The sequence below is a fragment of the Siphateles boraxobius genome, unplaced genomic scaffold (genome assembly GCF_051911475.1).
Source record: "Siphateles boraxobius isolate OS27281-9 unplaced genomic scaffold, OSU_SipBor_1 25, whole genome shotgun sequence".
Classification (NCBI taxonomy): Eukaryota; Metazoa; Chordata; class Actinopteri; order Cypriniformes; family Leuciscidae; genus Siphateles; species Siphateles boraxobius.
In genome coordinates this window covers 22,117,485-22,139,487 of record NW_027508866.1, presented here as the reverse complement: position 1 = coordinate 22,139,487, position 22,003 = coordinate 22,117,485, and the positions used below count along the sequence as shown (strand labels likewise).

Here is a 22,003-nt window from a genome sequence, read left to right as displayed (position 1 = left end):
GTATATTGTATATGCATTGTATAAATACTACATTAAGTGTGTGTATATGTGTGTGTGTGTGTATATATATATATATATATATATATATATATATATATATATATATATATATATATATATATTATAATTATTTATATAATTATAAAGATTATATTTCTAAGTAGCTAAAACCCACAGCTTCACAATTAGTAGAGAGATGCTGCCAGGTGCAATTCACACGTAAACGCTCTCTCTCACACTAATACATTCATATATGTAAATGTAACTTTACTGTGCTATTTTATCTATATCTGATTTAGAACGAGCAGAAATCTGTGAGAAATATAACGACCCAAAATAACTGATAAAAATAAGCTGTTAAGTAGGAGCGCTGTGTTATATGCCATATCCGTGCACAAGGCAACCTGCGTTCGAGTCTCAGATCAAGATTCGGGCTTGTTTGTTCATCAATGACATCATCAGCGACTAGTCGCATTAAATTGATCAAAAGTGACAGGAAAGACTTTTTAGGAAAGACATTTATAATAATGCAAAATATTTATTTTTTAATTAAATGTTTTTCTCTTGAACTTTCAAAGAATCCTGAAAAAAAATGAATCACGGTTTGCACAAAAATATGAAGCAGCACAACAATGTTTTCAACTGTGATAATCATAAATGTTTCTTGAGCATCAAATAATCATATTAGAATGATTTCTGAAGGATCATGTGACTAGAGTAATGATGCTGAAAATTCAGCTTTGATCACAGGAATAAATTATACTTTTCTATATATTCACATAGAAAACAGCTGATTTACATTGGAATAATATTTCACAATATTACTGGGTTTGTTTTGTATTTTTAATCAAATAAATGCAGCCTTGGTGAGCAGAAGAGACTTCTTTTAAAAACATTACCGTTCAAAAGTTTGGGGTCGGTAAGATTTTTAGTGTGTGTGTGACGTGTATGTGTATATGTGTGTGTATATGTGTGTATAAATGTATGTGTGTGTGTGTGTGTATATATATATATATATATATATATACACATGCACGCATACATACATACACATCACTATAGAATATCTATACATCTGTGTATTTAACTGCGGAAATTCCTTTTCAACCGGGGTTTAGAAAAAAATCCATACCGTCCCAGCCCTACATGCAACCACAATCATTAGGAAGACCGCTGACTCGACAGTTGTCCAGAAGACGATCATTAACTGCTTTTCCACCGTCGGCCGAAAGGTCCTTAGAATGGTACGAAACAGTTCCAGTTGTGTTTCCACTTAACCCTGGTACAGCACAGCACGAATGGCTAACCGTGCTGGGAGAATCCGTGAAGTGAAAACGCAACTCAGGATTGGTCACTTGTCTGTTGCCTGGGTACAAGTTTCTCTTTAGCTGTTTAAGCACTCTATTTGAGCGACGTAAACACAAATTAATAATAAAATTAAAATAAATATCTGATCATCCTCCACATTCGGCCCGACGGTGGAAAAGCAACTGTTGACACGTGTGTGGCGAACAGGACGTTGGAGGACCTGCACCTGTGAAGCACACCGGTCTCGCATCTCTCACGGAGGAGCGGAAGCATGAAGGAGGAGCAACGACGTTGATGATAGAGAGACCTGTGATCTTCACAGGTGCTGCTCATTAGCAATCGCACCACCGGCCTCACGCAGTTCTCTCACGTCCCTCGGCCGTCTTGTTCGCCACAGAGTGTAAGCCACCGAAGGTCATCGCTGAAATGGCTGGCTGTTTGCAGAGCGCTGTAGTTGACTGTAAGGAAGAAGTGTGGTAGGAAAAGTTGCACAAGCAACAGGGATGACCACAGCCTTGAGAAGATTGTCAAGAAAAGCCGATTCAAGATCTTGCGAGAGCTTCACAAGGAGTGGGCTGAAGCTTAATAGTTTCCACAGTCAGTGATGATTTGGTGTGCCATGTCATCTGCTGGCGTTAGCATTAATCAAGTCCAAATTCAACGCAGCTGACCATCAGGAGGTTTTAGAGAACTTGCTCTAACAGAAGAACATGCTGACAAGCTTTATGGAGATCAGGATTTCCTTTTCCAGCAGGATTTAGCACCTGCCCACAGTGCCAAAACTTCTACTAACTGGTTTGCTCGCTATGATATTACTGTGCTTTATTGGCAAGCCAACTCATCTGACCTGAACCCCGTAGAGAATCAATGGCGTATTGTCAAGAGAGAGATGAGAAACACCCGACTCAACAATACAGAAGAGCTGAAGGCTGCTAACACACCATCTGGGCTTCAATAACGCCTCAGCAGTGCGCGTTGATGCATTCGTGCTAAAGAAGCCCCGACCAAGTATTTTAGTGCATAAATGAACTCTTTTTTTTTTATTGATTTTAGGACATTTTGAGATGCTGGATTTTTTTCATGATAAAATGGATACTCATTTTCATGAGTTGTTAGCCGTAATCATCTAAACTAAAACAAAAAAGGTTTGAAATATTTTACATGTAATGAATCTAGAATATATTAGAGTTGCTCTTTTTGAATTAAATTACGAAAAAATGACTTTTCCACGATATTCAAATTTTTTGAGACGCACCTGTACATCCCAAACTTTTGAAGATCAAAGCTGAATTTTCAGCATCATTACTCCAGTCTTCAGTGTCACATGATCCTTCAGAAATCGTTCTAATGACTGAAGGGATAAAATCTTACTGACTCCAAATGTTTAAACTTGTGTATATATACACAATATTACCAGGGTTTGAAGTTAATACCTGCCAGTTGTGGGTGAAAATCAGCAGTGGTGGGTAATGCAAATCAGCTCACTAGCCAGATTGACATTGGATTATGGTTCATAAATGATGTCCTGTCACTTTGCATTTAATGGCTATCAGAGCCCCTCCCCAAAGAGGAACCTCCAATATTAACAAAGCGTAAGGGCAACTCACTGAGAGAAGCGTGCGTTACAGCAAGTCTTTCAAATTCGATTGTTTGGTATTAGCGTACTGCAGTAACTTTGTTCATTCGTGAAGTGAACATTTGTGTGAATAGCGCATAGATTCACTATTTTGGACTGTCGCCTTGAACTTGACAATGTAAGTAAAGAATGACCTGTACAATGTGCGATACCTGAGATGTCCTAGGGAGACAAGAGGCCACTGTCATCATAACCCCTTTTACCAACATTAATCGTTCATTTTAGAGTGAGCTGTAGAAGTTCTGAATGGACGGGAACTTCACAATCTAGAAGCCAAATGCAGGTAGCAGCAGACATTTGACGCTCAGTCAGGTCTGTGAAGTCTTTTATATAGTTTTAGAGACCTGACTGGGCATCAAATGTCTCCTGCTACCTGCAGCCAGAACTTGCTCATGTCACTGTTTTCCCTCTCGGAGACTCTGGATTCCAGAGGGAAGAGATTAATGAGTCTTAACCTGTTTCCTAGCAACTCCACTCCAACTCCACTTCAGTTTGTTAGCATGATTGAGCTTTAGAAACGGCCTGAAGTCTGCGTGCCTACATGACATGGTGCTCTCCTAAAACCAGATGTCTTGTTAAATGGGCACACAACACAAATGAGAGTTGATGTCTGTGACCAGAGTCTGTGCCGCCCACCAAGCTCAGGCTTGGGCAAAAGTGTGCAGTTTAATTCAGGTTTTTGCTGTTTGTTAATCCAGATAGCAGAGAGACACTGCATTTAGTCCATTTTAATGATTTGGTCTAGCTGAATCAGAAATAACTGGACTGTCAGAAACAAACTGAATCACTGAAACAAATCGAAACAAACTTCATACAGGATTTGCTTGATAGGCTTTCCATCCTTCACCAATGGCATGTTTTGATTGATTGTTAATGTTTGTTGGCTTCTCTTTCACAGATGTGCCCAACTCGGACAGCGAGAGCTTTAACCCGTCTCTCTGGGAGGAGCAGCGCAAGCAGCGAGCGCAAGTGGCCTTCGAGTGTGACGAGGACAAGGATGAGAGGGAGACGCCCCCGCGGGTCAGTTCTCACCGCCCGCTTCTGTCGATCTTCTGTTCCCTTTGTGCATGTCTCGCCCTTCTCTCTCGCTTCATATCACCCATCTAATCCCCTTGTTATTCTGTTCTGTCCTAACCAGGCACACCTAAATCACTTTTTCACCTTTACAATGAGCTAAATGCTGCTGTAAGCCTCAAAATCCCAGCCTATCGGAGCATGTTTGATGTTTAATATACTGCTATGTTGAGTTGGATTTTGGACCAGTGTGGGTGGAGCTACCCTGCACGGTAGAAAAGAAAAAAGACATTTGATTCTCAGTATGTCCTGTTACAACCTGCTTGCAGTCAGAACTGAAACTGAAACCTATATAGAATAGAATTAGCACATTCAAAGTATTAAAACTTAAACTATGAACTATTAAAAATAGTTTCCGTTTATTTAAATAAAGCTGAAATAAAATATAAATATAAGATGAAAAACTTCAATGAATATTAGAAAAAATACTATATTTAATTTCGCTTTTTTCCAAAAAATTACACAAAAGTACATAGTAAATTCAAAATATTAATTAATACTATAATAATATAAATAATTCTAAAAACTGATTCAGACCATTTTTGTGAACTGGATCAACTGATTCACTGAAAGTTAAATCCAAATAATTATTAATTCACAAAATTACTCTGAACTAAATAACAAATATTGAAATGTAAAATCTTAGATAACTTTTCTTATAGTCAAGTCATCCTCATTTATAAAGCGCTTTTAACAATGTAGATTGTTTCAAAGCAGCTTTTTACTGAGATAAACATATAATTTAAGGTAACAGAGATTGGTTTGGTTTTATAGTGGTTCTTGAATAATGTTATTTCCAGCTAAAGTTAGTTTTGATCGATTCACTTCCGTCGAAATGGTCATTTGTTATTAAATTAGGGGCCGCTAAGACGACACCGTTCTCTCTAAACAGACTTTAAACGTGAACCTGTGATAGACGCTGATGGCGTTCACATGCGCATTAAGAATTGATTTTATAGTTCTGTGCGTTTGAATATATGTGCACAGGTTTGTAATTCCCTACAAACCATGCCTAAACAACTTAAGGCAACTTATAATGATGTGAGTTGATGTCAGTTGTTTTTTATAACCACTATTTATTTGTACTACATTGAACTTGCCATGAAATAGCTATAGATGCTGGAATGGCAATAAAAACAAAGAAACAAACCAACAGTCTTCAGAATCTCCTCTTTTGTGCGCCACAGAAGGAAGTCAGTCGTGCAGGTTTGAAACGACATGGGAATGAGTAAATAGTGACAGAATTGTCATTTTTGGGATGAGTATTTCTTGATGTTTTGGCAGCTTGAGGTAAAACGGTTTGAGTGGAACAGCCTCACCTGGTTTTGTCAGCATGTCACAGCCTGCGCTTCACTGCATTGCAGTGGAAATCTCATTAAAGCTCTAACCCTGACATGACTCCTGTCAGAAAGTGAAATCGAAGTCTTCACTGTCTGTCTCAGGGGCCCTCAAGCATACAACGTCAACCTTATTTTTCCCTTCCACCCCTCATCTCGCTGATATTACACACTCGGTATCTGGTTCCCTCCCTCTCGCGCCCGTCTTGCACCCCTGATGACTCAATATGCCTGTCTGGCTTGTACGCTGTGCCAGGAACACATGCAGTCTCCCAAGCTGTCTAACGTAGCTTCACTATCAGCTCTCAGAGCGCCAGTGTGACCCTGAAAGTGTTGTAAAAAGCTCACCAACACCTTCTCCAATAAAAGGGTATCAGTGGTTTGGCCACGGGTTTAGCAACACCTATAAGAACTGACCTGTGTTTTCTCTTACAATGATATAACTTCCTATGTAGCTACATAATGTGCCCACAAACTATTTTATTCATTTAAAAATAACAAATGTTTAATATAAAGCATCATTATGTATTTATGTATATGTATGTGCATGTATATATAATATACATTTATAATACAAAATATAATGCATCAGATTATTATATAATAAATCTGATTTTAGATCCTAACTAATCTATTTTTCTTTCTTTTTTTATCATTTATTACAGATCCTATGAAGTTCTCTCTGATAGATTCCTCGAATAACTTAGCTGTGTCTTTGTCTTTATAGGAGGGCAATCTGAAGCGTTACCCGACACCGTACCCTGATGAACTGAAGAACATGGTGAAAACGGCTCAGTCCGTGGCTCACAGACTCAAAGAGGACGAGTCCAGCGATGAGGCGAGAAAAGAGACCAGGGGCAGCGAGAGGAACCATATCGGAGTGCAGGACGTTGGAGTGAAGGTTGGATTTTGAAAACACTACCAGTTGCATGTCCTATTTGTGGGATGGGTCAATGTAATTATTACATTGGAAGTGAATCTTGGTGCAGATGTTGGAATAACTCTGAATTCCCTGTGTGTCAGGTGATTGAAAGTCCCTGCACTAATGGCAAAGCTGTTGAAATGGAGCCAAAAACAATGATGAACAGTCATCACAGTTACGAACCAATAGATTCAATAGACTACCACAGTGTTGAAAGGATCCCTCTCAAGACTTCAGACAACATGAGAGCCATGATGAACCATGATGACACCCTTGAGGTACTATATCGAAGTGTCAAAAATGTTAAATGTTATGAATATGGTCATGGTTATTGAAGCAAAATCATTTAAAAAAAAAAGAAAAAAAAAAAAAAAAAAGTAATTGACTCATTCTTGTGTAGTTTCACACCTCTATGATGGTGAGTGAATCTGTACCAGGCTGTCAAACATTAAAAGTAACATAAAAGTAGTTCATGCGACTCATGCACTGTGGAAAACTGGCCAAAATTGTAATTATTGAAGTCTTCACTTGTGCTGTTGCCATTCAATTTAGGTTAGCATTACAATCAGGTCATTCATATGTGAATGGACTACTTGTATAGCGTATTTTTTTAAATAATTTTTTTTTCTTCAAACTATATGAGGTAAATCTAGTACTAAATCAAGGAGTTAATTATTGTTATTTTGAGAATAGATATTGACCATGTTGTATATACGAGATGTCAAATTGGTCTCTCAAGACTCATTCATATTTATTAAAAGGGGAAGAGAAACCGGTTTGTTATTTGTCAAAAAATTTAGTATAAAACATATTTTAATAGAAATATTTTTAAAAGATATTAGAAAACGTTTTTATTCAGAAAATATATTAATGGACATTTTTAAAAAGGTTTCTCCTGGAATAATGTTAGAATTTTTATCATACATTAAATTGAAATTTAATGAAATAAATTAAATTGAAATAAATTATATATTAGATTATATATATATATATAATTCTATAATTGTTATTTACTATAATTGTTAATTACTATTGTTGTTGTTATATATGTACGTTTTTGTATATTGCTTATTTTTAATACAAAATTTATTATTGTAAACAATGTATTGAAATGATATTGTAATCATAATAATTTTTTTTAAATTGTAATACTGTTGATTTTGACATGAATATAGCCACTGCTGCTAATAAGGCGTTAAATCATAAATATAAATATATTAGTTTCCATTGATGGTCATTATGTACTGTAGAAACTTTTTTCTTTTTGTGGTCCATGGAAGAAGGTTACATGTATTTGATATGGCATTAGGATGAGTAAAAGGTGACTATTTTTTGGGTTAACGAGTCCTTTTAAAATTTAAAAATATTGTAGTGATGGTGATATAATAGATCAGCAATATGGCTTGTGAGGAAAAAACTGCAAATTATGTCTATATCACTGTATGCTACATGCACGTTCACACCATTAGCCATGGTCACATACCCACGTGTCCTGCTGAGACCTTCACATCTTTCAAGAATCATCTGAAGACGCACCTCTTCCACAAGCACTTACCTACCCCACAACTTTAAACCACTTCACACACACACACACACACACGCACGCACATTTCTCCTCTGCATTTTTCCTCTTTAGCTTGTTTCCAAATCTGGTTGTCAAATAAACCTGGCAGTGTATACTGCGAATATTGTTGGCTCCTTGACGAATTGCTTTTGTTCCTCTTTTGTAAGTCGCTTTGGATAAGCTTCTGTTAAATCCATAAACATAAATGTAAATTATTCTCTTACTATGAGACGTATGGGTGGATGTAAAGTTCCTGTCAGGATACATTTGCTCATTGTATTATGTGAGATTTGTCAATACACGCTTTATCATAGGGATCATTTAAACAAATTAATATGAAAATTACATCAGTTTATCACTATAGAAGCAGGAAGAAAGTTGGAGTATAAATTTGAATTTAAGCATTTGGTGTGATGTGGTTGTGGTCAGGACTCAGAGGAGCTGTCATCAGAGGAGGAGGAAATGAAGATAGCCGAAATGAGACCTCCACTCATCGAAATCTCCATTAACCAGCCCAAAGTAGTGGCCCTCAGCAAGGACAAAAAAGGTAAAGAAATACTTACTCTCGCACTTTCCTTAATATCAATTAATGATTCTCCCATTAACGTGGGTAATTGTTCCTTAAAATAAGGTGTGTAATTGAACTCACAAACGCAAATTATGTTTTTTGTCTCTGGTGATGTAGATGACGGGAAGGATGCCGATTCTTTGCTGGATGAGACGGTGGCCAACAGTAACCAGAACAACAGCAACTGCTCTTCTCCTTCACGCATGTCTGATTCAGTGTCCTTGACCACAGACAGCAGTCAGGACAACTCCCTCTGTACCCCAGAGAGGGAGTCAAAGATGCCTCTCATCCCCAAGAACAGGTACGAACACACACTGAATAAACAACACAGAGTCAAAAACCCGACAATGAACCTCAGCGTTTAACTAAATATTTCTCAATGGAAAATTACTACAATGTAATGCTGCAGCTTCTACAAAGGGTCTCAAGTCGCCAGATAGTGTTTTTTTTTTACATGATCTGGTCATTTACATGAACTGTCCAGTTTAAATCTGAGTTGTGTCATTAGTTATTTCCATTATTAACTAAAGTTGAAAAGGGGTCAAAAACATTGTTTGTCATTAGAAAGATATATGAAATGAAGGCAGAAATAATAGTGTGTTGCCTGCCTAGACTTGCTTTGTCATTAGTTGAGAGCTGTAAAAATTATATAAAGCTAGACTAGATCAATGTCAACAAAGTATCTGGAGAAAAGAATCACAATATATGTTCCTACTTAGAAGGCAGCTGCCCATATAGGTAGTAGACAGAAAGGCAGCTCACTAGGTTTGAGAAAGGCAGCTCACTAGGTTTGGGAACAGAGCTAGAGTCTTTCTCTAACTTAATTTGATTTCCTCAAATGCAGACAAGAGGATGAAAACCTCAACCAGCTGAAGCAGATGACCCCGTTACTCCAGAACTGCAATGGCTCTGAGACGTCCTTACAGACCATCCTGAAGAACCAGCAGAGCTACGAAAGCAAGTCAGTCCAGATGGCTGACTACAGTCTCTCCATGGAGGAGAGGCTTGCCCTCATTGAAAAGGGCATCAACAACGGTGTGACAGAGCAGTACAGTAAGTGGGATCAGATCAACATGAACGTGGCCAAACTCCCACCTGACAACATGGTGTCGTATGAGGACCTGGAAAGAACCAAGAGTCCCTCAGCCAAGGAGTCCATGTCAAGCAACAACAATGCCATGCTGTCACTCGAGAACCTTGAGAATGGCAATCGACTTCAGAAAACCCATTCTGGGGAGAGTTTCAATGGCCGAACAGATCAAATTCCCTTGCGCTACGAGTCTACGAGGACCGTCTCGACAGGTGTAACGGCGTTAAGTGATATGAGTCTTTCTCGTAGCACAGAGGAGCTGTCACCAGAGAAGAAATGTCCACCGGCCCCAGTGGTGAAATCTCAAAGCATTGCAAACATGGAGGCTGGAGGGATGAAGCTGTTCTCCTTCGAGGGAGAAATCCCCCCGTACGAAGTGGCATGTGCAACCAGAACATCTGTGCCTGCCGCTCAGGGCCAGAGCATTGTCCGCTCCAAATCTGCATCCTTACTCAATGATCAAACTTTGCAGATCTACCCTGGATCCTCAGCATCATCCTCCGACTTGCTTTCGAGCTCCAAACCTCCGGTTAGCAGCGCCCGCTACCAAACCGCCCCCCCGCCCCAGTACAACGTCCAGTACGCCAGCAGCACAGTCCCCAAAGACAACCTGTGGAGCCAACGTACCCCCATACCCCCTGAACAGCCCTATTTGCCACCACAGCACTCCCTTGCCAACACCAACTACTCAAACCGCAACAACGCCCCTCCGTACCCCCAGCCCCAACCGCGCGGCCCGCCCAAAACCCCGGACATGTGGGCCAAGGAAAGGATGCTGCCCTCTGTTGGACAGCGAGGCACCTTGCAAAGACAAGGTAGTGGATCCTCTGGCACCTCCATGTGCATGTCAGACCCGCGTCGCATGCAAGGATTGGAAGGAGAGTACATGACGTATCGGGACATTCACGCGGCGGGCCGTGGGCCCCTGCAGATGAGCCAGGCTCTCCACAGACCCTTGTCAGCCCGCACCTACAGCATCGATGGACCCAACGCTCCCCGGCCACAGAGCGCTCGGCCCCCACCGCACGAGCTTCCAGAGAGGACCATGTCCGTCAGCGACTTCAACTACCAGCATGGCAGCCCCAGCAAGAGGCCCAGCATGAGGGTGAAGTCCGAGCACTCGCTGCTGGATGGGCCGGTCGGAGGTGGTGGCAGGGTCCCAGCCGACTGGAGGGATCAGGTCATGAGACACATTGAGGCCAAGAAGATGGAGAAGGTATGCTTGATATTACGAATAGTGTATACAAAGGCAAGCATAGCTGTTGCTAATACTTAGAATTAAGAGTTTGTTCAAAGCTGTAAGCTTCATCCGTTACCATTTATACTCCAGACATGAATGATACTTCAGATTGCGTGAGTTGTTGCGATTTGTTGAGGAGAAGTGTGCTGCTACTTTTGTAATCGATTGGACTTGAAAGTTCTGTCTAGTGCAATTTCAGTCCCAGAGGGCCACTGTCCTGAAGAGTTTAGCTCCATCCCTAATCAAACACACCTGAAAAATCAAACCTGTGGCTGAATCCGAAATCGCACCCTATATCTTCAATTTGCGCGTTATTTGAGGCGACAGCCATTTGTAGTGGCGTCCGAAACCATAGTGGACGTTATTGAGAGCACTTATTCAATCCCACATTGCACCGCAATAACGAGTGTACAACCAATGTATGCTTAATGGCTGTTCAAATTCACTCACTCGTTTTCAATTTACTCCTTCAAGTGAACCATATTAGTGGACTAATCCAGGGGTTCTTAACCTTTTTGATGTCGGGGCCCAAATTTTACAGTACAAAGTGGCCCAGGGCCCATTCAAATATTAGCACTGTATTGGTTTATTGATCTCACCATTGGTTTGATTTGTATTCAATAACTAAATGAAATCCACTTGCAGTTTAACAGGTTATTGTGTATGTAAACCTGCACATAGGCTACAACAAGATGCAAAACACAAAACAATTCATGGAACAAATCAATCTGCATCAAGAACAAATTTAAAGGCTCAAGTCAGGCATATTAGCCTAACTAGTGCTGCACGATTAATCGTATCGCAATCGCGATGTCAAGCCAATGCGATTATATGACGCAAAATGCTGCGATTTTATATGAAATAAACAAATAGGGCTATTAACGCAATTAACGCAGCATCTGTTATTTTTGTCATCCTTTGGCTAGTGTTACATGATCCCGCTCTTATTCGTGCGAATGCTTTTGAACCATTCATGCGGGACAAGACAAAAGAGAATTTGCTGAATCACTTGAATCACTGCCTGTGAATGTCACTGCCTGTTAAAATGTATATAAATAAAAATAAAAACAATAAAATGTGTTGCTAAAATAAATAAATTCATAAAAATATTTTTCAAAATAAATAAGTAAATTAAAATTTAAATAAAGTGCAAATTAAAAAATATAGCTTTATAATCTGTAAAAATAATTTTATAATTGTTTCAGCAGTCTACATTTTTGCATGGTAGAACCTGAAGTTGCGCTTCATATCTGTTATAAATGAACAATAACAATCACAACAGTCCAATTTGAACAAGCTACAACTCCCTATTTATGTTCCCCTCTTAATGAGACACTTGGGCCTGCTTCACAGATATTATCAGATCCAGCCTGGGTGGAATGGGGGAAAGGCTCACTCTCAGAGTAGCCTCCAGTGTTGGCATTACTGCCACTAGTGGTGGGATGGTGCATTGTAACGGCTGTTTCACACCGCAAGCGTGAGCGGCGCTTGAGCAGTGCGTCAGCGTAACTACATGCCAGGATTGGATTGGATGTACTACATGTACTACATACTCACACTGGAAGCGTTTGTACAGTGTCACAGTAGCGGCTCCAAAGCTACATATAAGCGAACAATTATTTACAAAGACAACTATACATTTGATTTTAGAAGTTGGTAAACCATATAAACGTCAGTAAACAACAAAACAACCAAGAAAACAGCTCCAATCTTGTCGTTTCAGTCATTGCATATTTTCAATAGGTTTACAAGTATCCAAACTCCGCAGATAAAGCACACACACACACAAAACCGCACACTCGGGTTTGATTTGGGTTGTGCCTATGTAGCTGTCTGTGTATTTCATAAACTAAAAGAAAGTTTTTATATAATATTTTCTGGCTATTTTACTTTAGTTTTTTTAGTTTTTTATAATACACCATACTTTCACCCAAACTGAATTTGCCTATATTCCTTGCCTTTTTTGCCTACTCTAGTTCTTGTTAAAACTCACTAGACATGCTTATTCTGTGCATTTTGGGCACTTTTTGTGTGAAATCAAATTTATTTTGTCCATCAAAAGTGTGCTTTCAGCAAAAAAAATAGACTCGGCGCCGAATCCCCCGCTTCACTGCTGCTCACGCGACGCTCCTGCTTGACGCTCACGCGCTGCTCCTGCTCGCAGTGTGAATGCACTCATTGATTAACATGCAAGCCGAAAAAAATACGCGCTGCTCACGTGCCGCTGACGCTTGCGGTGTGAAGCGGCCGTAACTGTCTCATGGATAACAGTGGTCATTCTGGTGTCTTCAATTGATAACTAGTTTGGTCCCGCGGCCCTCTCGGCCCACAGGTGAAAAACGTAAAGTTTTTTGCGGCCCTCCAGGTGGCGCTTGTGCCGCGGCCCTATGGTTAAGAATAGGTGGACTAATCTATGGAATAGTGAATGAGGGTTTAGGGGGCGATTTTGGATTCAGCCTGTCTTCAGTTTTGTTTGAATACTCCAAGCAGGTGTGCTTGATCTGAGATGGAGCTAAACTCTGTTGGTTAGTGGCCCTCCAGGACCAGAGTTACCCATCCCTTGCAATCAAAAATTAGACATGCATTGTGTAAAGGACCCAGGCTGTATCTAGGGTTCAGAATATCATAGTGCAGCGTTAGCCATCCTGCAGAGTTTAAGTCTAACCCTAATCAAACACACCTCTGTTTAGGATTGCTAGAAAAAAGCAAGCAGGTGTACTACAGCAGGGTTGGAGCTGAAATCTGCTAAAATAAGGTAGCCCTCCAGGAGCAGGGATTGCTAGCCCATTGTGTTGGCAACAACATAGCTATGTGCATCCGAAATCGCATAGGTACCACATTTGATAAGGAATAAATTTCACTGTAGTTCATAAATCCTCTCCCAGTGGCCTCATGAAATAGTAAAGTGTCACTCAGTAATACTATGAATCAATCTGTTTTTGCGCCTATTTAGTAGCGAAGTATTCATACTTTGACAAATATTCAGACCATCTTAGCAATCATATAGCAACACCCTGGCATCATAGCAGCAAGTTTTCCATGGGCACTCACAATTTAGTGTCTGAACCTCAAGTCTGAATTTCCACGCTCCACCATTCTTCAGCATTAACTGCATGCATATGCTATTGTTTATTTTCTCATAAAAATGCTCATTACCCAGTATTTCTCTGCATATTTGTGTATGGACATTAACACATAATCCAACTCTAACCCATGCATGTTTCAAAAGTATACTCATGGTCAATGCATGCTCACTGAAGTCCTCATTAAATGCATGTGTGTTTGTGTGCATGTGTCATCATGTTCAGAGCACTCTATCTCGGTCTTTGGCCACTCTCATTGGCAGTCAGAGCTCTCTGGCCTGTAGCGCTGTAGACCGGTGGCCGATTGGAGCTCATGGGCCCAGCGTAAGTAAGACCTCACCAAAAGGGTCATTCTCTCCTCTTGCTGTGTAATTTGTGTCCCCAACAAATTTAGAGGCATTTATCACCTTGCAATTTCTGTACACACACAAGCTGAATATCTTGAATGCTTCCCAACCACCTTGCTGAAACACAAAAAAGTACTCTTTTCTACTCTTTTTACTCTCTAACTCTTTTCTAATCAAACACAACTTCAAATCAATGTTAGTTGAGACTGGAAGACCTGAAAAAAATGGGTCAGATAAGGGAGACATCTGGGAACAGGGTTTGTAAAGTCAGTCAAAAGGTTAAATTACCCAAAAATGAAGATTCTGTAATCATCATTATGTTCCGAACCTGTATGACTAACTTTCTTCCATGAAATACAAAAGAAGAATGTCCAATCTGCTCTTTTCCACACAATTCTGCAAATTTCTGGGGGGGAAACTGGCTTTTGAGTAGCCAACAAACGTCTCTAAGCAGCTAGCATTGACGAGAATGCCCCTTATGGAGCTTAAGACCCCCACCCCAAGTTCACCCTTCTCAGCTTATATCCAGTGTCGGCTGGTTTGCACAATTGCTTAGTTTCTCTGGGTTGTCTAAGTAATACGAGATTAAGGACATTCCTAACCACTAAACCATATACAAAAAAGTCCTGGAAACAGTGTTTATTTCTCTCTGTGTGCTTGAAAGCACAATCTGAGCTAAAGAAAGCTCTGTTGTTTTGATCAGGTTAGCTGAAAGGCCCATAAAGTCTGTTTTAAAAATCTATGGAATATTATTATGAAATATTTTATGAAATGTGATTTGTTCAGCTTGATTTTCATAATGTGGAGTTAGTAAACATAATAGCTGATTAACCTTGCTAATTAGAGTGCTATAAGTAAACCATCCTGTTGTTTGAAATGACACACAACAGGACCTTAAGTAACACAAGCTTATGAATCCAATTTACTGGAATTCCACATTCATGGGAAATGGCTGCAGTTCCCAGTCACTTCTTTAGCTGTATGTTTTAATACTATAGTCATCCACTGTAGTTAAAAGTACTCAAAATACATCCCATAATGGTTAAACAAGCATCATCAAATACAGTAAACCTTTTCCTTAGCAAAGTTTGAGACATTTTGTGCTGTTTCTCTGCAGGACGATGTCTTCAGTCCTCATGGACAACCGGGCTATCATATCGACACTTTAAGAAAAGTAAGTGCTTTACACCATAAATTAATGACATTAATGACCAAAATATTTGGACATTTAGAATTGTATAAATGTTGCTTGCTTTATCGAATGCGATAACGTTCAGATGTTTTGCTATAAACACTCATGAAGAACAATATGCAGTGATGTTCAGGAATATCATTTAAACTTCTTATGGCTGGATCCTATAAGTCCTCTGTCCTCATCTGTGGTTGTGTGTAATGTGCTAATGAACTGCATTGAGATATGGACCCAGTGGGCGTGCCTGACTCCAGCAGTGATTAATTAGCTCTAATTATCAAGCACTGCTTTAAAGAAGCCTCAGACATGTTCGAAAGCTGATCTTTTTAGCACACAAACCAACTGTGGATGTCCTTACTACTGACTACAATAAACACATGGAGAGATAAAAATATCTTAAATTGAGATTTAACTGGTAACATATATACACGTATACACACACACACAGTATATATTCATGGCAAATATTGGCACCTGGCAAATATTTTATTGACAATTTTATTTGTTTTGTTTTGTGCCATTTTGTTTGTACTTGGTGAGTGACTTTTGGACAAGAGTCCTTGAAAACAAAGATGCAATTTGTTTCATTGTGGAATTCTTGGTCTCTCTGGAAATAAACCATTTAGTGAGGTGGATTAATTAGAATTAAATCAGTCAACATGGATTTCTTGTTCTTCTACCCCGATTTCTGGTTCATTGAAATGTTTCCTGGGAACTTTCTGCCCCCTGGTGTCTGAAAAATGCATCACATATAAGTAGACATTTAGACATGCTTAAAGGACCATCCTTAGTTTTGTTTTTATTGGAAAAGCCCAGTAATTTCCCTTTAACTCAATTTTCAGATATGATAAAAAATAAAACGTTTTCACTGATTTCTCTTTAGTCAATGAAATTCCAAGAGTCTGGTTAAAGAGGCCTGTTCCTCATCACAGAAATCTCATCATAGTGACCATAAATCTTCTGTATCTCTGAAAGTAGCCTCTGTGTGGGCCTTTGCCAAAACCTGAGTTAAATGCAAAAATCACTGCACTGACTTGTTTTAACTTTGAGGAGAGAGATTGCCATTGGTTGACAGTGTGTAGTGATTTAAGGGGCAGACATACTATGTGCATCTCTTAATGGTGTGTGCATTTGTCTCTCAGGTGCCTTTGATGAATGGCCAAATGTGTGCTCCTGTGAGACCTCCCATGAGCTGCGGTCAGCCCCCGATGGCTCGCCACCCCTCACGAGAGCAGCTCATTGACTACCTGATGCTAAAGGTGTCCCAGCAGCCCCCCGGTGCTCCACGGGTCCCACAAGAGACCCTGCAGCAGGAGGTGGGACCAGTCTCAGAAATATCAATATGTGCCCTGCATTTGAAATGTTAACATATCTATAGACCATCATGCCTAACACAGTGTCTCCACTGGACGCAACAGTTGTGGCACCAGTGTAGACGGCATCACTGGTTATAATGGGTTTATAGGCTCTGTTTACGTTTTGCTCGATCGAATCACAAGTAGACGAGGGAGACACATTCCCGTTCACAACTGATGTTTTAATCCGTCTCTTTTGTCCACTTTCAACCACTTCTGTCCTGATTTCTTCAAGGGGAGGGTCTATGGGCGGGTAAATGTATGGGGTTTTTTTTCCAGATCTTTTAAAGGGATAGTTCACCCAAAAATGAAAATTCTGTCAGTATTTATTCACCCTCATGTTTTTCCAAATGCCGTAAGACCTCCGTTCATCTTATGAACACGAATTAACATATTTTTGATGAAATCTATGAGCTGGATCACTCCTCCGTAGGCTCCAAAAGGATTGAAACTTGCCGGCCTCGAAAAGTTATTAAAGACATCGTTAAAATAGTCCAAGTGACTACAGTGGCTCAATCTTAAGTTTGTCAAGCGACGAGAATACTTTTTGTGCGCAAAAACAAACAAAAATAACGACTTTATTTCAACTATACATTTCCTTCTCTGTTGGCCTCTAGTCAGTTAACTTAGTGTAATAGCGTAGAGCTACATCACACGCAGGCTCACATTTGGCTGACGCTGGTCATGTGGGTGATGCGTGTGATGTACAACAACAGAAGCTCTACGCTTTTACACTAGTGAACTCACTCGAGGCCCACAGAGAAGGACATGAATAGTTGAAATAAAGTCATTATTTTTGTTTGTTTTTGCGCACAAAAAGTATTCTCGTCGCTTGACAAACTTAAGATTGTTAACGATGTCTGTAATAACTTTTCGGGGCCTGCAAGTTTAATCCCTCAAGAGGCCTATGGAGGAGTGAACCAGCTCTCAGATTTCATCAAAAATATCTTAATTTGTGTTCCGAAGATGAACGAAGGTCTTACGGGGTTGGAACAACATGAGGGTGAGTAAATACTGACAGAATTTTCATTTTTGGGTGAACTATCCCTTTAATCTAATGGACGAAATAAGCTTGCGCAATTTACATATGAACGCGACCGGAGACGACAGAAAAACACACAGAGAGCAGCGGCTTTAGTTTCTGCTCTGACAGCTCAAGACCAGCCGAACACAGCGAGTGTGTGTTAGAAATCAGGAATGTTGAGAGAACATTGATTTACGTTTTCCGTCTTCAAACCAAACATGGGTCTTTAGCCAGACGGGATTTAAACTTTTTCGGCTGCAGCGCTTCCCATAATGTTTACACGTTAGGTCAGTAGGCGGAGAGAAGGCGTCTTTTGTGGCCGTTCGAATACAATCGACCACATGAGCGTTTACACTACGAAAGCAATCCGGTCGGATGGGTTTTCAACTAACTCTGGAAGTGGTCAAAGTGGACAAACTCCACGTTTTAGACCCGTTTACACCTGTATTTAGTTTCGTCCACTTGTAATCTGATCCACCAAAACACGTTAATACCAGGTGTAAACGGGCCCTATTTGCTTTTGTCGCGTCCCGCCGCTCGCGTCTGGTGTAGACACCGTGCAAGTCAATAGGAAATCAAAATGAACCCTCTATGCTTTAATAAACATTCTTGGTTTTATGGTCTATCATTAAAATGTAAAATCCTGATGACACCTAGAGCTAGGCTATGTGGGATATTGGATAATGCTAGCTAATAGCCAAACAGATATTTAGGCATCACAGTGATGTGAACTCAAGCGCTGTGGTTTGTGTGACACGCGTGTCTGTCTTGCGTTCTCAGCTTCATGTGAAGATCGAGAAGAATCCTGAGCTGGGTTTCAGTATATCAGGAGGAGTGGGTGGTCGCGGGAATCCCTTCCGCCCAGACGACTACGTCAGTATTTTTCTCTTTCTTTTGAAATGGTTGTGCACATCCATTTCTGGAGCTTTGATTTCAATTTATGATTCCAATGAATTATGATCTCTTAAATCATAAATGATCAACAGGGCATCTTCGTGACGAGGGTTCAGTCAGAGGGACCGGCTTCAAAACTCCTTCAACCTGGGGACAAGATCATCCAGGTCAATTAATACTACTTTCTATTCACATATTTTGTCCATACCTTAGTAATTCACTAACATGAATTAACATCCACTTTGCAGGCAAACGGATACAGCTTCGTTAACATCGATCACGGACACGCTGTTTCCCTCCTGAAGACTTTCCCCAGCACTGTCGACCTGATCATCGTTCGAGAGATGGCCGCATAACTGACGAAACTGAATGTGCACTGTCTTATTTTTGTACCGAGAGGAGCCAGTGCTGTATGTAGTTAATCTGAGCTGATATAAACGGGACGATCTTTGACCGTCGGTCGATAGGGGCGAAACCACTGCATCAGGTGGAAGAGTCTGGGAGCATGCGCCTTCACTGTGGGATAGCCTGTTGGTGCAGCCCAACTGATATGAAAGCCTGTGCTTTTTGTAAAGATAGTTTTTGTTTTTCATTTTATAAGACCACCTGGATTGAGTTCTTTTGGGACATGAGCTGACCGCTTGAGGCCAGGCCTCTCGATCAAATCTCACTCGTTTTTTTGTTTGTTTTTTATCATTTTAAAGATTTTTAAAACCACTTTCATGACCTGTGTGAGATTGTAAGTTGGAAGACAATGCTACGTGCTAACTGTGCTAATGAATGTAGAACTGGGGTGAGCTAAACTGAACTGGATGTGAAATCTGTTGGCCTGGTGGTCAGATTACCCTTGTGAAGAAAACTTCCATTCATTGGGATTGATAACTTGTTTCATGCACCTCTAAGCTAGAAACTTTTCTAGCCTTCTCAGCTCTCTCCTTCTGGAAGTTTCCTCCAGTGAAATAAGAGTCTCTTCCTGCAAACTTCCACTGGACAGAAGTGGAAGAGACAGACTTTAGCCCGGATGCCACCTGGAAGGATGCGCTGAAATGCTCCCAGCACGTGAAACATGGACAGGAACGCGATGAAGTACTTCCGTGAGGATTTGGAAAGAGCAGCTTTGCTAAAAGACAGAAACAGAAAGTGGTTCAAGTATCTTAACCAAAGCATATTGGGACACTGGCTGGGTGGCATGAAACTGCTGGCACGTGAACTTCTTTCCTCTGACTTCTACAACACAGCCACCCGATTCCAATGCCACTGAACTCATCCGAAGCATTCGCACTCGAACATTTATTTTTTTCTTATTTCAATTTGAGAGATCATCAAAACCGTTTTTTTTTTATTCTGTGAAGAAGATTGTAGATGTGATATTTTATTCTCTTACGAAAACATTCTGACATTTGACTAGTTGCAGTTGTGGATGTTTGCTATTGGGGACTTCGAGAAAACGACATGTCAAGTGCCATAGACCCTGAACTGTCACAAAATGGGTTCGACCCGGAGCAATACTTGTACAGATCCACACCGCATATTGAGTGGCCTTATTAGGCTGGCGTATGACACCGTGGGCGAAAGAGCAATAGAAAGTCGTTTAGTCCATTCGCAAGATGCAGTCAGTTGCGTTTTTATATAAATAAAGAACCCATTTAGTATTTCTCGATTAATACCACATTTTATATTGTAAATTTTTAAAGACGAAAATATTCGGAAATGGCATTTAAGATTTTTTTGTAAAGAACAAAAATGTGCGTAAAGTCCGAATAGTGTGCGAATGAATGTCTCGTCACATTAGCGATTGCACTGCTGTTTCCACCCATGAAGATTCACATTGCATTTTATGTGGATACATCAAAATCTTCAATAGCAAAGAGATTCGAAAAGCTACCTTAATTGTAATGTTTGTATTTGAAGTAGTCACATTGAAAGGCCATGATTTTTTTGCCCTGCCTGCATTTGAGGAGAACGACCCACTGTCTAGTACTCTGTGTATTATTTGCATGAAATTCCTCCTTTTGATCGTTCTTCGCTGTATTCTTCAGTAGACTGCAGCGCTAATTGAATCCAAGTAATCAAATTAACATACTGATAATGTGACAAATCCACAATTTGATGTGAAAGAGCACTGTCGCCCTTTTTACAAGAACTCAATTGATTCGCTATTGAGTTCCAGTTTTAATTTAGTATGTTGTTAAGCTTTGGGTCAACATTTCCTATGGATTGTAAATTAATTTGCTACATTTGATTACTTTTTTGGAGTAAAAAATGATTAATCGCACAGTTTAAAGAACATAACGTTGGTCGATAAAACTACGCCCCTCATCTTTGCTGAGACTGATTCGCTCAACATGGTTTTGTGGACACTGTTACTTCTATTTTGTCACGAATCAGTCTAGCGTAGATCCCTCGACTGTCACTTTTTTTAGTTTGTCTGCGAAGACATTGTAAAAACGTAATAACGAACAGTGACTAAAAAAAACTGGTGTTCTTTTTACTGTCCCACTTTTATTTATTTAGTACACCTTACTTTGACTTTAGAGATTACTAATCAACATGTAAATACTTTTTAAAAAGGTTTATGATTTGTTCATGGCATTAGTGATTACGTTTTTTAAAACCAGCAATAACTTGCAACACAGAAGCAGCCCTTTTAATGTATAGCTATGTCAAAGGTTTCTCCGCAAGCAGCTACTGTTAAGATGATTGGTATGCATTTATTCAACATTCCAGATTTTGTAAATAAATTTACTTTCCATGGTGTACTGTGGAAAGAATAAATCAACTAATGCTCTTTCAAGGTGTATGTTTGTTGTCTTTTTTTGGTTCTGTGTTTATGTATTTATTTTTGTCCGTACAGTCACTGTATTGACCAAAGCAATTCAACCATTCTTTAAAGTCTCCCTGTAGTCAATCATTGTATCCCTTAAAACTCATCTTTAATCATTAAAATTACATATTTAAATGTTTTTTCCTTGGGAAAAAAATCTTCATGCCTTAAAATAGCTTGAATGTAACTCTACACCCTTTCCTAATTTAGTATACATGGTTCTATAAATGTGCTAATTAGCCCCGCCTCCGCTCACTCACAGCAGCTCAGAGATCCACTCACACAATGATCTGATTGGTTACAAGGTAGTTTGTGATGGCAGAAACACCAGCAATACTCAGCAATGGTGTTGACATGAATTTACACAAGGTTTCTTTTAAAGCATATTAAAAACACCACATAGACGTGTAAACAACATTAAAAACCTGATTTTCACAAGGGGACTTAAAATATGTTTGTGTGTGTTTTGCAGCATTTAGAAAGGTTTGGAAGGATAGTGGGTAAATATTTTTTTTCAGAAAGATGATCTCATTGAATCTGGCCAT

General features: G+C 39.8%; 1 protein-coding gene across 2 annotated transcripts in view; it reads left to right on the top strand.

Moving 5' to 3' along the window:
• Nucleotides 1–21,428, top strand: part of erbin (erbb2 interacting protein) — a 92,510-nt gene extending 71,082 nt beyond the window's left edge. The window contains exons 15-26 of one of the 2 annotated variants that reach the window (XM_077243216.1): nucleotides 3,843–3,964; nucleotides 6,083–6,256; nucleotides 6,379–6,555; nucleotides 8,271–8,388; nucleotides 8,527–8,710; nucleotides 9,254–10,715; nucleotides 14,048–14,146; nucleotides 15,287–15,343; nucleotides 16,504–16,677; nucleotides 18,521–18,613; nucleotides 18,727–18,801; nucleotides 18,883–21,428. In XM_077243216.1, the coding sequence (XP_077099331.1) occupies nucleotides 3,843–3,964; nucleotides 6,083–6,256; nucleotides 6,379–6,555; nucleotides 8,271–8,388; nucleotides 8,527–8,710; nucleotides 9,254–10,715; nucleotides 14,048–14,146; nucleotides 15,287–15,343; nucleotides 16,504–16,677; nucleotides 18,521–18,613; nucleotides 18,727–18,801; nucleotides 18,883–18,990 (2,843 nt within the window). In that variant the 3' untranslated portion in view covers nucleotides 18,991–21,428. The remainder of the gene's footprint in view (nucleotides 1–3,842; nucleotides 3,965–6,082; nucleotides 6,257–6,378; nucleotides 6,556–8,270; nucleotides 8,389–8,526; nucleotides 8,711–9,253; nucleotides 10,716–14,047; nucleotides 14,147–15,286; nucleotides 15,344–16,503; nucleotides 16,678–18,520; nucleotides 18,614–18,726; nucleotides 18,802–18,882) is intronic. The other variant, XM_077243217.1, reaches the window with a different exon arrangement.
• Nucleotides 21,429–22,003: the final 575 nt, after the last annotated feature.